The sequence below is a fragment of the Lampetra planeri genome, chromosome 35, assembly GCF_965212315.1.
Source record: "Lampetra planeri chromosome 35, kcLamPlan1.2.h2, whole genome shotgun sequence".
NCBI lineage: Eukaryota > Metazoa > Chordata > Hyperoartia > Petromyzontiformes > Petromyzontidae > Lampetra > Lampetra planeri.
The window spans coordinates 1,449,994-1,466,765 of NC_136141.1; the positions used below are offsets into that span (position 1 = coordinate 1,449,994).

The 16,772-nt window shown below is 52.4% G+C and overlaps 1 protein-coding gene across 1 annotated transcript in view; it reads right to left on the minus strand.

Annotated features, from left to right (window-relative positions):
* Window positions 1-4,403: 4,403 nt before the first annotated feature.
* Window positions 4,404-16,772, minus strand: part of ABCA3 (ATP binding cassette subfamily A member 3) — a 45,324-nt gene continuing 32,955 nt past the window's right edge. The window contains exons 24-31 of the mRNA XM_078610786.1: window positions 16,276-16,448; window positions 15,868-16,002; window positions 14,987-15,181; window positions 12,940-13,127; window positions 12,491-12,661; window positions 11,753-11,937; window positions 10,518-10,591; window positions 4,404-9,743 (exon numbers count right to left, since the gene is read on the minus strand). Of these exons, the coding sequence (XP_078466912.1) occupies window positions 9,612-9,743; window positions 10,518-10,591; window positions 11,753-11,937; window positions 12,491-12,661; window positions 12,940-13,127; window positions 14,987-15,181; window positions 15,868-16,002; window positions 16,276-16,448 (1,253 nt within the window). The 3' untranslated portion in view covers window positions 4,404-9,611. The remainder of the gene's footprint in view (window positions 9,744-10,517; window positions 10,592-11,752; window positions 11,938-12,490; window positions 12,662-12,939; window positions 13,128-14,986; window positions 15,182-15,867; window positions 16,003-16,275; window positions 16,449-16,772) is intronic.

Genomic DNA, 16,772 nt, shown 5'->3' on the forward strand with positions numbered 1-16,772 from the left:
CCCACGTGACCCCCCTCCCTCACACCCCCTCCCTCGCGCTCCTCCCCCTCACACTCACACTCCCTCACACTCTCCCCCCCCTCACACTCTCCCCCCCCTCACACTCTCCCCCCCCTCACACTCTCCCCCCCCTCACACTCTCCCCCCCCTCACACTCTCCCCCCCCTCACACTCTCCCCCCCCTCACACTCTCCCCCCCCTCACACTCTCCCCCCCCCTCACACTCTCCCCCCCCTCACACTCTCCCCCCCTCACACTCTCCCCCCCTTCACACTCTCCCCCCCCCCTCACACTCTCCCCCCCTCACACTCTCCCCCCCCTCACACTCTCCCCCCCTCACACTCTCCCCCCCTCACACTCTCCCCCCCTCACACTCTCCCCCCCTCACACTCCCTCCCCCTCACACTCCCTCACACTCCCTCCCCCTCACACTCCCTCCCCTCACACTCTCCCCCCCCTCACACTTCCTCCCCCTCACACTCCCTCCCCCTCACACTCCCTACCCCCTCACACTCCCTCCCCCTCACACTCCCTCCCCTCACACTCTCCCCCCCTCACACTCCCTCCCCTCACACTCTCCCCCCCCTCACACTCTCCCCCCCTCACACTCTCCCCCCCTCACACTCTCCCCCCCTCACACTTCCTCCCCCTCACACTCCCTCCCCCTCACACTCCCTCCCCCTCACACTCCCTCCCCTCACACTCTCCCCCCCTCACACTTCCTCCCCCTCACACTCCCTCCCCCTCACACTCCCTCCCCCTCACACTCCCTACCCCCTCACACTCCCTCCCCTCACACTCTCCCCCCCTCACACTCCCCCCCCCCTCACACTCCCTCACACCCCCCCCTCACACTCCCTCACACCCCCCCCTCACACTCCCCCTCTCACACTCCCTCCCCCTCACACTCCCTCACACTCCCTCCCCCTCACACTCCCTCCCCTCACACTCTCCCCCCCCTCACACTTCCTCCCCCTCACACTCCCTCCCCCTCACACTCCCTACCCCCTCACACTCCCTCCCCCTCACACTCCCTCCCCTCACACTCTCCCCCCCTCACACTCCCTCCCCTCACACTCTCCCCCCCTCACACTCTCCCCCCCTCACACTCTCCCCCCCTCACACTCTCCCCCCCTCACACTTCCTCCCCCTCACACTCCCTCCCCCTCACACTCCCTCCCCCTCACACTCCCTCCCCTCACACTCTCCCCCCCTCACACTTCCTCCCCCTCACACTCCCTCCCCCTCACACTCCCTCCCCCTCACACTCCCTACCCCCTCACACTCCCTCCCCTCACACTCTCCCCCCCCTCACACTCTCCCCCCCTCACACTCCCTCCCCCTCACACTCCCCCCCCCCTCACACTCCCTCACACCCCCCCCCTCACACTCCCTCACACCCCCCCCTCACACTCCCCCTCTCACACTCCCTCCCCCTCCCTCCCCCTCGCACCCCTCCCACCCCTCCCACCCCTCACACTCCCACCTCCCTCCCTCTCCCCCCCCCCTCACACCCCCCCTCACACTCCCCCCCTCCCTCACACTCCCTCACACCCCCCCCCTCACACTCCCTCACACCCCCCCCTCACACTCCCCCCCTCACACTCCCCCTCTCACACTCCCTCCCCCTCCCTCCCCCTCGCACCCCTCCCACCCCTCACACTCCCTCCCCCTCCCTCCCTCACACTCCCTCTCACTCCCTCCCCCTCCCTCCCCCTCGCACCCCTCCCCCTCACACTCCCCCCTCACTGCAACTTGGATCACGACCTGTGAGATCTTCACTCAAAGCTGCTCTAGAGGAGTTGTACACCCAGAGCTGCCACTGCTGTTCAGTGGCTTAAAATCACGTTTCGTTCCGGATGGCCGCTGCAAAGTATGATCTTGAGTTTTGATTTAGTGTGCTGATCTTAAAGGTGCATTGAAAATTTTGATACTCCGACTGATGCTCCTGCTGTTGTGGAGTGACTCATGCAGCCAGCTATGGCTGTAGGGTTTTGGTGGTCTATATTGTTCATGTCGTTTATTGTGAAATTTCGGTCATAGTTCCTATGATCACTGTTACATTGCTTATGGCTTTATTTTGGTGATTTCGAAAACGGTTTTTGGTTTGGCCATGTTTGTTTGTTGTAGTACGGAGTTAGACTGATGGCTTTAATCTAAGTTGTCTTGTAGTTGTTGTTGTTTGACTTGCATCCCACTCGGATTTTTGCACACAGCGTTGGTGGACGGTGCTTTTTGTGGAATATTTTGCAGTTTTTTCCTGGATTTTTCTGTTTGCGCAAAAGTCACTTTAAGATGTTTTCTTGTTCATGTTTTTGTTTGTTGCGGTTGCACCCGATTCAAGAGCCGAATGGCTCACAGGGCTCTACCAAATACATGAAACTGAAGCTGCGACCTCTCCTTCGTGTTTGCCGATCGGGCATTGGCTCGGGACTGCACTGCTGGAGGGTTTTCACGTTGCAAGTTGTGCGTCAGCTGTCCGCGTCTCCTGCCGTGGCTGGTAAGGAGTGGACCGCGAGCTTCGTGGAAGATCAAAACCGATTAGCTTCAGGTTTTGATCTCCCCGTTTTGGGGTTGAAATTATTACCAAAGACAGCCACAGTTCGCGTCTAAGTGGCTGGGACGTCATCGCAGCGCTTGTGCCAGGCTAGGTGCACCCTGAGGCCACGTGAAGTGTCGAGGGCTGGCTGACAAGAGGTCACGGTAACCAAGCAGGGGCGACGGGTTGACTGAAGGGCCATTGCTCGAAACGTCGCCCGCCGGTTTTCTTTTTCAGGCGCCGTTATGGACGAGTGTGTGCTCGAATGTTCCGTCATTCGCTCTGTGCGGCGCACTTGCAATCTGTAACAATAACGTGACATCCAAATGCAGCCACACCTCAAGATGCTGCGCGAAGGATTGGGACACATCGCACAGGCGAAACGGGTGGATGTGTGGTGTGTACACACAACCACAGAGTGTGCCAACCAAGAGACTCTATTCAAAAGCAGAGAAGAGGAAATATATTGAGCCTGGTCTTGAGGTCCACGACACAGAGGACCGATTGGTCCAGATAAGAGTTGGGAATTGGAGTCTCATTCATGTGGCTGATGTTGATGTACAGCCAGTGCCGGATTATCCTAGTAGCAAAAGTAGCTACATATGCAGCTACTACTACAACACGTGTAGTAGCAGCTGCTACTACTACAACACGTGTAGTAGCAGCTGCTACTACTACAACACGTGTAGTAGCAGCTGCTACTACTACAACACGTGTAGTAGCAGCTGCTACTACTACAACACGTGTAGTAGCAGCTGCTACTACTACAACACGTGTAGTAGCAGCTGCTACTACTACAACACGTGTAGTAGCAGCTGCTACTACTACTACACGTGTAGTAGCAGCTGCTACTACTACTACACGTGTAGTAGCAGCTGCTACTACTACTACACGTGTAGTAGCTAGTAGTAGCTACTACATATGTAGTAGCTGCTACATATGCAGTAGCTGCTACATATGCAGTAGCTGCTACATATGCAGTAGCTGCTACATATGCAGTAGCTGCTACATATGCAGTAGCTGCTACATATGCAGTAGCTGCTACATATGCAGTAGCTGCTACATATGCAGTAGCTGCTACATATGCAGTAGCTCCTACATATGCAGTAGCTACGGGCCCCGCACTTTCAAGGGCCCCGCTCTAAATGCTTTCATCAAGCTATCAATTCCGTTTCGATTTAAATTCCGGTTCAGTGATTCTGCATTCTCTCTGTTACTATAGTACTACACTGCCTTGTGTGACCGACTGGGTGTTTTAGGTTAGCGATTGGTCGTATTATTTGGCTGTATAGCAAATGAAAAAATACAATTACTTTACTGTTTAAGTTTAAAATGTGTTTTAATATTTTTGTTTATTTAGGGCCCCTTTATAACATATTCTACAGGCCCCGCACTCGCTTCATCCGGCACCGTGTGCACAGCGATAACTATCATGTTGCAATGCGGCGGTTGAGGCCACGCAACTTTGCGAGAAATGGCAGAATTTATCGCGATGATGCCTCCTTCGCATCTGTGAATGGGGCATTGAGTCGATAGATGTCCAATGGCGTGTCCTGCGTGACCACAGTGGCACACCGACTGGAGAGCGAACGTGACAACATCTCCTCTGCATCAAGTGTCCGCAACTGCCATCGTTTGTGCAGATACGGATTGTGGCCCTGGAACTTCGCGGACGATCGAAGCCAAGTATCTTCTGCGTCGAGTATAGACGTACAAACTAATTACTTAGGGTGTACACATCACCTGTTGTACTGTATATCAACATTTCTATCGCCTCCGACTCTCGCTGGTGTGTTTTTTTTTCATTTTAGCTTCATGCAAATTAGTTATATTACATATGTTAATGGAGACCATAACACGACTGTATATTTTAAAAGGTAATTTATAAATTACTCTTGTTACAAGACTATAAATAATGGTTTTAAACAAGTTAAACAACAAAGCAGAACCGCACACCTGCATTGTTATCAACCCAGATTTTTAAAGTCCATTATCAATCAAGGACAGTCATACATTTAAACAAGAACCGTTTGAAACTTTTTTTTTGCAAATAAGAAACACAAAAATTGCCAAACAACGAGAAGCATATCAATCACACAACCGCAATCGAATACAAAACAAAGATGCGACTAGAAAATGGAATGCCATCTTCGGGTTAAGACGGGCAGATTGGGTTAAGCCTCTTGAGAGAGCACGAACCTCCCCCCATCATTCATTCAAAACAACACCGAATGGCAAATCAATCATCACACACAGTCAGCGAAGGGCCGTTGCGCCAAACGTGTGACCTTTTGCGACAGCATTCGCAACAAAAAAAACGCTCTCGAGTGATTTGTTTGACCCACGGATCACGGGGGGCTACACCACGTGGGCAGTGCTATTCCTTTTTAGGGTCGCGGTTCGCTCCGATACGTCGTCCGAACGTCGATCGCCAACCGAAGTGAGCGCAGTTTCGCTGCGGGAGGTCACGTATCGAGATGGGGCGACGTGTCCACACAGCGACAGACGTCTCTCCCTTCGAACGGACTGAACGGCCGAGTCTGTTAAAATACCCATTGAATGGTGTTAGCCTCTCTTATTAATATTCAGTGCTGGACACACACAGCTGGCAGGACGGATCTGGAACAAAATTCATTGTGGCTGACGGTCACTCTCACTCTGTCCCACCCACCAGTCTCTCCCCACCGAGCGTGGAGGAGAAGAAATGTGCACCGTCCTAGGATGGCATCCCATTCATCTCACCAAATCAATGGGCCAGACTCGAACGGGATCGGGACATGCCAAGCGGGCATGTCTGCCATGTCCGCTCATCGGTCACGATTAAACATTCGATAGAGACTTTAGTGGGGGGGAAAAACATTTCAACAAAATCTTGCCACACGCTAACCACCCAGATTAAAAACAAATCACAATTTCAGGCTAAGTAAGCTACTACAAACCAACAAGGTAGATATGTCTGCATATGTACAATCACTTTCGTTAAATGCTAAATCCCTTTTCATTGCAAGACATTCCACAGCACCGAGTAAAAACAAAAACTAACAAACGCAAGACCCACCACGCCTCACCCGAGAGGGCTCAACTCAAATGGTTATGCATGGAAAATCCTTGGCAGGAAAGAAGTTATATTTTATTCCCCAATCGTTGGTCTTAGAACAGGCGAGCGAATGAGGAGTCGGCGGGTTTGTGACGCATCGTGTGGAGCTCAAACCTCGGAGTTTTAGGGGGCCGCTTCCCCCCCAAATGTCCTGCTTTATAACGGCTTAAATGCAATACTGTATCCATGTCATACATCCTATAGGCAATTTGATATAATTATAGTCAAAGCACCGCTGTGTATTCTCCACCAAATAATGTGACACATTTTAAAATAATTGTCTTAAGCTTGTTCTGTTTAAATAACCACACTGAATGACAACAATGGAGTGTTTGGCACCGGGCATAGGTGATGATGAAAAAAAGGTAAGAAATTGAAGATAGAAAGAAGACACCCCCCCCCCACAACTAGAACACCCCTCAGGCAGCTCCCCCCCCCCCCCCATCAAACTGAATCTGGCCCTGCCGACCACAACCGTGGTCTGAGCTCGCGAGTTCCACTGAAAGCACAAAGATCGGCTCCCTCTCTCGCTCCTCTCTCGCTCCTCTCTCGCTCCTCTCTCTCGGGCGCGTTGGGCGAACTGTGCGAGTGACGGCCACCAACACGGAACGCCACTGGCTCCACACTTATTTGGCCCAGATGCACAATCGAGACTTTTTTTGAGTTTCGTTTGTCTGCCCAGTGGTCCCGACGGCGATGCTTTCAAGTAATCGCACGCAACTCGCCACTTGCACGCGCACGGCATCGACGTAAGGTGGACGCGATCCTTTTAACGTCGAAAAATCAGCTTCACGTGTCAGCAAGCCGGGGGGGGGGGGCACGTCTGGAACTTTAAGCACAGCCTTGCACAGGCCTGTATTAGATGTGTACAGTATTTGAATGTTCACAGGTAGCTTCCCCCCCCCCCCCCCAAGATCAACTTGCTCATCTAAGCTTGTCCTCTTTCGTGCAATGGTCCACATTTTCAATTCACCAATTTTCCGCAATTGTATGAAATTTTATTTTTAAAGATATTGCATAAACAGTATTTTATTTTTAAAAAAAACCCGGCACCACGGCTGGAAACGAGAATTATAATTTGGGAAGCCTGGTCTCAAAGGAACTGGCAGACATGAAGCCCAAATAAATCAGCTCAATGAAATCAAATAGTTCTACGCTCCGATATACACGTATAAAAGTACATATGCTTTAAAATAGAAGTGGTGATGTCGTCACCATTGCACAGCGTCAACTACGAGCACCCCTCAACCTGCTCGCCGCGTGCGGCAGATGCGGTGGGACAAACAACCCCACCGCCGCTCCCCCTGAGCCGACCCGGGCTCGGCACGGCGCCCGATACGGCTCGGTCGCGCAGTGGGGAGAGTGGAAGAGCGTCCGCCGCGTGGAGGATCTCCCACGACACTGCGGGCTTCTCTCAAGCGTCACATCTGCGGAGTGGCTTTCGGTTTTAGAAGGGATTTTAAACGAATGACGGCTGCACTCGTGCGAACGCACTGCTCGCTGCGCTCGGCGCTCTGGGCACGGGTCGGCAGACCAAATGAACGGAATGCGGCCAGAATTGAGCATCACCCCTGAATTGCACTGCGGTCACACATCGACCTTTCAAGTGTCATTTTAAGTAATTTATCCAACACTTTGACTTGCATTTGTGTGCACGGTTGATATCAGACGTATTTACTTATTGAAGCTCTCTTAAGTCCATTATCGATAAACATGTGTGCTGTTGTTAAATTCTCTTTTGAAAAACAACACGGTATATTTTCTATTTGCATTGAGTGCTTGATTTTGGTAAAAAAAGACACGTGCCAAATTCACCTAATAGTGGTCCACAAGCTCAACCCATGACAAAAGCCACCAGATATAAAATGGAAAAAGCAACGATATTTTATATCAACGAGCACGGAAATAACCTAAATCCCCAAGGCTGTAACAACAACGTCCCATTTGCACGGCACACAGTTGTATTTACACAGAACCTGATAGCTCCCTTTGAGATCATCAGCCCCCCACACCAGTGTATACTCAACACAAAAACCTCACAATCGCCAAATTGAAGCCGTGTCTTGTGTAGGCTCAATGTGGGCGGAGAATGCGAGGAAATGAAAAAGTTCGGTTTGAGCGACCTCTTGACTGCGCGGCCACAAAACGGGTCACGCGTCAATGCGGACTCTCGTGCCCGAACCCAGCAGGACAATTCCCGAGACGGCGAGTTGCGCATCGAAGCCGTTCGGAGGCGCGCCCCCCTCTACGGGAATGACAGAGACCCACGGACTTGGGCGGCGAGCGCTGTGCACCCACAACGCCATCCACGGCCACGAAGGTGAGCAGAAGCCAAGAGCTGGGGGCTGAAAGGCCGTGCGAGACTCTTGATGTTGGAAGCCCGGCCTCCAATCATGTATAACAGAAAAATTATGTGCACACAAACAACGATCTGCTTTACCCCGTGTAAAGATGACATTTTGGTCAATCAGATTGCGGGGCCTTATGGATCAATCTTTTCCAATAGCTTGCGGTAGCAGACCGATTTCGACTTTCTGCTTCGCGTCAGCATGGTGCAGCCCCGTTAAACAAATGCCGCTGGGTTTCCTGACACTTCCGTTCACATGCAGGTGACGCCACAGCGCCATCGGCATGCGAACGGACGCTGGTCCGCTAAAGCCGGCACTCGCACAAAATCCATCACCCTGATTCGATCTTTGATCAAAGGAGGGCTCGAAATCCAACTGCTCAGAGAGAGCCCGATGTGTTGTAGCAGCCGTGCTATGCGGTCAACGCAGCGATATTACGGTGGGCTCTCGTACGCAATGACGAGAGGTGACGTCCAAAGCCAATGGCTCCAACGTCACAACTCCTCGGGTCCACGTGGGGGGCTGGCTTGGACGCAAGCGTATTATAAACTCAGTCCAAACTGGCAATGTTTAAAAGCAAACGTGGAGAGGTGAGAGGGAGTGAGCTATAAACGATCGCATACGAGAGAATGCCAAAAGTGCAGCTTTCATTACAAATGTGTTCCCAAGCTGTGTGATGAAAGCAGAACGCTGTGAAACCGAGGTCATTCATGATGCGTGCACGGATATAACGCAATCCTTTTGACGGGAGTTGGTTCAGATGCAGCATTCCCTCAAAACCTGAACGTGGAAGCAAGACAGTAATGTGAGTACTGTAGCTAAAATTGCTTTATCTATCATCGATTTTTTTAAGTAACTGTGTGCAAAATATACCTTATAGAAGACATCTGTTCATGTAACATCAAACGTATATATATCAGTATATTGAAACAAAAAACTGGAATTTACAGTATGACGACCATATGAGAAAAAGTAACTGAAATTTTCATATCTGAGATCTGCAACATAATTACCGACGAACGTAACTTCATGTCCACCCTGCCAGCGATGGCTGAATTCACGCTTGCACGCGTTAAGTGGCGACAAGAGCGTGAGAAATCAACGATGCTTTCACCGGCGTCTGCAAGGGAAAACGATGTACAGCTCAAATCGCAAACGCTCAGGCACTTCTACTGATGAAAGTGCAAGTGGCATGCACGAGTAGACCGTGTGCGCGCCTGCATGCTTCTCACGCGAAGTGAAATTCATTTTCATTTTAAAAGAACGGGACTGCGTCCGCCGTCGGCGGAAAGGATACGCGGACCCCAAGACGGAAACACTCTTTGTCGAGCGGAGGTCATCGTGCAGTGCAAACAACGCGACAGCCGTCGTCGCGCGTGAATGGACGGAGAGTTGCGGCGACGGCGATTCCAGTGGGTGACGACGGGCGTGGTGGCCGCGTCGCCCTGATGGCTGGGGACGGCGCTTAAACCTGGGTTCACGGGCATTGCTGGCAACGCAGCCTGTCGCCCATCGAGCGAGCGATCGATCGAGCGCCCTCGCCAAAAACAAGCCCAGCCCCTCCCGACGAGGATCTTCAGACGCTGTTTCCCGGGCTGCGGTGACGCGGGGGCGGCGGTGGGGGAGGTCACTCGGGGCGCTCCTCCGTGTGCCGCTGGAAGCGAGCGAAGCCCAGGAAGACCTGCTCCAGGGAGATCTGGCTGATGGAGTAGTCGTCGAGGCAGTAGTCTCGCTTGGCCTTCTCCAGCATCCCAAACACCTGGCGGGGGGACACGTACGAGGGATGAGCGGGATGAATCCACCAATTTTTGTATTTTATTTTACCAGGTAAGGTCCAACTGAGCTTTCTAGCTCTTTTTCAGAAGCAGCAAAATCCACCAGTGGGGTCGTGTTCTGGTGCTGTGGCTTGGCTGCTGCTGTCACTACCCGAGATACCGCAATTCCTGATACCCGCAGGTTATATAAAAGCAACAGTCGTACAGGGTGCTTAAAAATGTTTTTAGCACTTCTGAGAATTTGCCACAAAACCACAACAAATGTGCTGCCCTGGAGACTCTGGCTCTGGAAACCACCTGGAGAAGATTCCAGGCATGTGTTGACAACGATGGCGAACAAGTGGAGACTCTTTGACTTTTTGAAGCTATTAACATGACATTTGCTATCATGTTACAGTGTATTATCCATCCTTTACAACATTGCGATTACAGGATCCCAACATTTTTGGATTGCCTATTTGCAAGCATGACATATTGTACAGTGCATACTATTATTTAAAATAATGAAACAATGTTCAGCCTCTTGGTCAAAATCCACTGTTGGATGAAGGCTTCCCCCGTGCCGTGCCGGTTCTTCGCCGTGCATCACCGCCCTTGGTCACTACAGGATGGCGACAACGGTGAGTTGGAAGGTTGCCACGTGCCACTCAAAAGTCAGCCGTGGCTGGGATCGGTTTGCGAGCGTTGACAGCTTAGAGGAGTGCTCGCGACGCGAGTGCCGTCAACCGTGTTGTTCTGGACGACTGCCGAGTGTGTACCTGGGCCCAACTCATGTCCATGTCGGTCAGGTGGTAGTGAACCAAGCCCTGGTGCTGGTCCTTGAGGATGCTGCCTGCAATCGGAAGGAACAACCCCCACACGACAGACGTAACGTAAAATCAAGAACACAGAAACATCATGTTGCGTGACACGTGATATCTGCATTGGAAACACACGTTTACATTCCTGACAACCCCTTATCAGTGCCTTACCGTATTACAGACCAATTCAAACCTCATTAGTCATCCCGTACCCTTAGAAATCTCAACGTTCATCCTAAAAAGTCCCATCACAAGGGAGAAACACAAACAGACAAAATAAAATTGCCCTATTGAAAGCGCTGTATGCTGTATGGACCTGAAAACTCAATTTCCCTGTACAAGAATACTGGGTAAACCGCATGGGTTGACAGGAATGCATTCAATCGGTGCACTGTGTACTCTGTAACCTGACACTTGGGTCAGCTGCATCTCGCGAGAGCAAATCGAGATGAGACTTTCGGGGTAATTGATTTTTATACGAATGGATGGCAATGCCAGTTTTACCTCAGTCCAACTCGATACGCACAAATCCATCACATGCTGCAATTACATGGACAGAGTAAATGTCCTTAAGACAGACATAAAACTGTATCCTGTATACAAGTAATTATTATTTACAGGCCTTTGTCAATCAACTGCTGGATGAAGGCATCTCCATGCAGTGTTGTGTCATCGTGGGGGTTGTTTGACCATACGTCACCATGCTGGTTAATTCCAACGCCATTTATCTCCGCTCCTAAGAAGTGCCACGCTACCCAAAACATCAGCCGATTGGATTTTTGCATTTTATCTCTGTGTCTCTGTGTTAAGGCAGGGCTCCCACGATGAGCGTTTTTCTGATTTACTTTTTGTTGACACATCGAGTTTCTCCCGACTTCCCCGGCAGCATTCTGCTGGTGCTGAGGACCCTCCGTTGGCTGTCCCTCCCCCCCCCTCCGGACGTGCGTGGCTTGGCATTGTGTCGACTCGACCTTTGTCGTGGTCCATCTGCCGTTCGTCGCTCGTTTCCCTATCAGTCCCCTCCAAATCTTCCTCCACCCCCCTCCCCTATTTACTCGCCAAGTTGTACTCGTTTGCTTTTACGTACAATACTTTCCGCGCGTTCGTTTGCGAGGTCGCCGCAACGCGCCCGCGGCATTTAAATCATCGATCGATCGAAAGAGACGCGAACCGTGAAACCGGCGTTCCGTTACCGGGGAAGGTGGTCTCGACAAAGTGCTTAAAGGGCTGCGTGTCGGCCTGCTCGGCGCGAATGCGCGCCAGCAGCGTGTAGCCGCTGCCGTAGCGCGACTTGAGGTGCTGCTGGCTGCCCAGGCATCGGAACTGCCCGTTCACCATGATGGCGATGCGCGTGCACAGCGCCTCGCACTCCTCCATGCTGGGGAGCGCACGTGGCCAGGAGACGGGGGGGGGGGGGGGGCGGACAGCGTTTTAACGGGGGGGAGGGGGTGCTCAAAACTTGACAATTCCACCACGTAATATTCCTTATATACACTCTGATATGGCAATAATAATCCAGCCAACATGTACAGGTGTTTGTCAATCCACTGCTGGATGAAGGCCTCTCCAGAATCAATCACGTGCAGTTGTCAAGGGTTTGGTGTCTGCAGTTAAACATTGAGATGAGGTCAATCGTAATAATAATAATAATTACTCAAAATTAATCACATTCATGATCATTTGCAGGTGCACACACATATGGGGCCACACGTATAAAGAAACAAAGATCCCCCGTATAGCCTTAACAGACTGTCGGGACAAGTGTTGTTCGCCAGCACCTATGAAGGCCGGCACGGCACACGAGGGAGTGGGTGGCCAGCGCCACGCCCGGCCGCCTCATGACGTGTACGCACACACACGCGCACAGGCACGCACGCACACACACACACACACATGCACACGCGCACACACACGTGCACACACGCACACACCTGTGCGAGGTGATGACGAGCGCCCTGCCCTCCTCGCGCACGCGGCTCAACGCGTCCCACAGCAGCCGCCTCGCCACGGGGTCCATGCCCGTGGACGGCTCGTCCAGGAACACGACGGGTGGAGAGCCCATGAGCGCCACCGCCGTGCTCAGCTTGCGCTTGGTGCCACCGCTGCGTCGGTGAGGAGGCGCCATCCGGGGCACGTGCCACGGCACGGCGGGAGATCGTCAGGTAAGACAAGGGGTGGGGGGGGTTCCAGGGCACAGAACGAAGTGGCAATGCACGAAGGTATCGCTGTAAACCGCTTATCAGCGCCTACCTCATGACAGACCAATTCACACCCTATTGGTCACCCCGGAGCGGCCGCAGTGGCGTGCGTGGCGTGCGTGGCGTGCGTGGTGTGCGTGGCGTGCGTGGCGTGCGTGGCGTGCGTGGCGTGCGTGGCCCACCTGTACGTGCGCACGAGCTTGTCGGCGTACGCCTCGACGAGCAGCGCTCGCAGCGCGTCGTCCACCATGGCCGGGATGAGGCGCTCGGGAACGCCGCGCAGGCGCGCGTACATCCACAGCGTCTCGCGGCCCGTCATGTGCTCGAGCAGCCCGTCAAACTGCGGGCAGTAGCCGATTCGCTGCTGCACCTTGACTCGCACACACGCGCGCAACCGCGATTCCAGTCAAGACGCGGGATGACGTTACTCCGCCCGTCGTCGTCATCGTTAGCGTCCATCTCCGTGTCCAGGTACCGCCTGGGTCGCCTGGTAAGTGCATATTTTTTCGTGTTTAGTTTGTTGTCCTCTGATCAGCACGGTTGTGTGCATGTATGTTGAAGTTCCGTCACACCGTCCGTAACCAACCGACCGTATGAGGCGATAACGTACGGTTCGAAAGAAGTTCAACATACATACATACGTGTTATTTCAAAACTTTTAACTTATGCAATCAATAGTCGAACAAAAAGCTAAATTAAAATCCCGCCATGAATGCGTGCACATCGGTGTCGCGCAGAGGAGATCTCACGCCGATAAAATTGGTTGACGGCACAGGCCATGAGCCAACATTAAAAGTTCCTGGAGCCCGGTGTCTCGCTTTGATACCGCAAACGAGGAATTTGCTTGCACAGTTTCAACGAGAGAAAATAAATACGGATCGGGGTTTACAACGGTGATGACCTAAGAAGTGTGAACCCCGGCAGGGGTAGACTCTTTTGAGTGTGTCACCCCAAGGTAAGACCTCTGAAATGCCTTCATAGCAACGTCTATGTCCACTCGGTACGTGTCGACGCATCGATTCATCAGAGAAAAAAAATCAATCATATCCCTCACTTTTTGTACGCATCAAATTGCACGTGGCAGAATGTCACCGGTTTAGATTCGTACACGCTGTGTGCAACAGGGCCGTGCAAATACTCTCGCTTTTAAAGATGCCCCCTTTTACTAACGTAGAAAAGTGTAGAGATTTTTTTATTGAATTGGGATCCTAAAACAATTAATCAAATCACAAGAGTGGAAGTGTGACATGTCGATCGTTGACTGTCCATTCAGGACGAGTAGGGAGAGAAGGGTTGTTGCGATCGCTCCGATCCATATATAAAAGAATGAAGAAAAATCAGGCATTTGCATGGCAAGTAAGAAGAATCACGCATTCGCATGGCTGATGTAATGCTACACAACACACGTAGGAAATATTCAATTGTCTTTATGGAAGCCAACCGACAGCTGTCAGGGCAAAACGCGTTTACAGTATTATTTTAGCACTGGTTTGGTTATCCAATTTGTGGGCAATAATTTCATCCACTAGGCCGGTTTTCAATTGGTCTCTAAAATAGCAACACAACTTGATGCTAAAGTTGAGTTCACATTGAATCGCCTTTATCAGAGCTATTGTGCCGCCCCCCCCCCCCTCCCTTACCAAACATCCGTGAAAACTACCGAACATCTGTGAAAAACAGCTTAATAGCTCATCGCATTCCTCTAGTATAAAAAATATATATATGAATCTTTTTTCTTATAAGGATTCTGATAAGGACAGACAGAACCAACACGCAAACGCTTTCAACCTCAGCTGGAAAGCGTCAAAGCAAATAAACAAAATAATTATTTACCCCCCTAACTTGCCATGCTCATCGCCTCTAACGTTTTCGCCGCCACCTACGACCCTCACCACCCTCTTCGACCCTCACCACCCTAGATTTGAAGCTTTCGTGACTGCAAGGATTCATATTCTTAGGTTTTTTCGGTAAAGTCACGTAGGTAAAAACATTAAAATTAATAAAACGGTTCCACCTGAAGACGGAGGCTTGTGTTGCCTCCGAAACGTCGTGATTTTTATTTTATTTTACTTTTATTAATTTTAATGTTTTTACCTACGTGACTTTACCGAAAAAACCTAAGAATATGAATACCTCACCACCCTCTTCGCCTCACGCCTCCCCCCACCACGCCGGAGCCGGGTGCCGCATCCTTGCCGAGAAGCGGCAGGAGGCGGCGGCGGTGCTCACCTTGCGGATGTCGGTGAGGATGCTGTAGCCGCCGATGACGGCGTCGCCCGACGTCACCGTCTCCTCGCCCGTCAGCATCTTGAAGGTGGTCGTCTTGCCGGCGCCGTTGAAGCCCAGCAGGCCGAAGCACTCGCCCGCCGGGATCCCAATGCTGATCCCGTCCACGGCCACCAGCGGGTTCTTCACCCCGTACACCTGTTGGAGGTCATCGGCGTCATCGCTCGGGGTCATCGCTCGGGGTCATCGCTCGGGGTCATCGCTCAGGCTCGCTCAATGTCACCGTTCACGGTTCACGGTCGTTCCTTTTACGGTGGTCGTGATTGTTCAGGTTCACTGTTCAGGTTCATTCTACACGTTCATCGCCGAGCTATCATTTGCGATAGCCAGGTCGCTTCTGAAAAAGAGCTATGTCGCTCAGTGGTCCTTATCCGGTAAAATAAAATAGTTTCAAGTAGTTTTTAAGAAAGGAGGTTTATCTACTTGTGTTTTTGTCATGGTATACGCACACGTGCAGCCCTTTTGCCAATCCACTGCTGGATGAGGGGCTCCCCACGTCCCTGCGTGTCGCGGGAGTTACTTTCGTCATACTTCACCACGCTGGTCAGCGCCAGACGGTGAAGGCCGAGGCAGCGCAGACGTGGGAGACCCAAACTGCAGCACAACAATGGAATATGCCGCGCCGCCCTCTGCTGACCACCACGTTAACCCCACAGCCTATAACACCTGTCGCTCACTGTCCAGGCTCAAGCCTGCGTAGCTTCAGCCTCCAAGATCTGACACGACCGGGCGCATTTCTGGTGAATGGATCCCAGGAAAGGCTGAGAGAAGCGCCGCTCGCCAGGGCCCCAGATCCCCAGCCCCCCCCCCTTGCATCTCCTGACCTTGCGCAGGTCCTTGACGACGAGCTGCTCGGAGAGCACGGCCGCGGAGACGCTGGCCACGCGCAGCCGCTCGCGAGCCACGTCCTCGTCCTCCTTGCTCTCCTGCACCGGCACCTGCGCGTCGCGCGCCCTCCACTGCGGCGCACGCACGCACACGCACACACACACGCACACACGCACACGCACACACGCACGCACGCACGCAACAGTTTGACGACACTGAATGGTGACTTTCTTTGATTTTGTAATTATCTTTATCGCAAATTTGTGCGATCACGTCGTGGGACAAAATAATCTTTGGGATCTCTCCGAGCCCCGACCGCACGGCAGCAGAGGTCTGATAACAGCGGCGACACAAATCAAACAAAAAAAACATCTCCAGATCCACGCGGCCCGGGAAACACTCACCCAGGGGTGGCGGTGGCACAGGTTGCGGCAGAGCCGCGCCACGCTGCGGAAGGCGTTCAGCTCCAGAAGGAAGACGAGCAGGAGGTAGGTGGCGCCCTGCACGGCCATGAGCGTCAGGTAGCGCCCCACGCCGTACGGCTGCCACGCCAGGTAGTCCAGCTGGTATGTGATGTCTGTTGCGGCGCGGTGCGGGAGGTGAGGGGCGGGGGAGGGGAACGACGGCGACGACATCATGAACATGTTGCCGTCGTGCTCGTCAAGGAGCGTCAACCATCATCACGTGAGCTCTGGTCATCCTCGCTGCAGCAGCAGCAGCGGCTTTTGGCTAACCATCGAACAAAGACGGTCACAGCATCGCGCACTTTCAGATGCGTTTCTGTGGCTGTCTGGAACGCTCTTCCTTCTGATATTAGGAAGCCACTGGAGCTATGCAATTTTAAATCATCATCTAAATTTTTACAAACATACATACACAAGCACTCATCGCCAGCATCGTC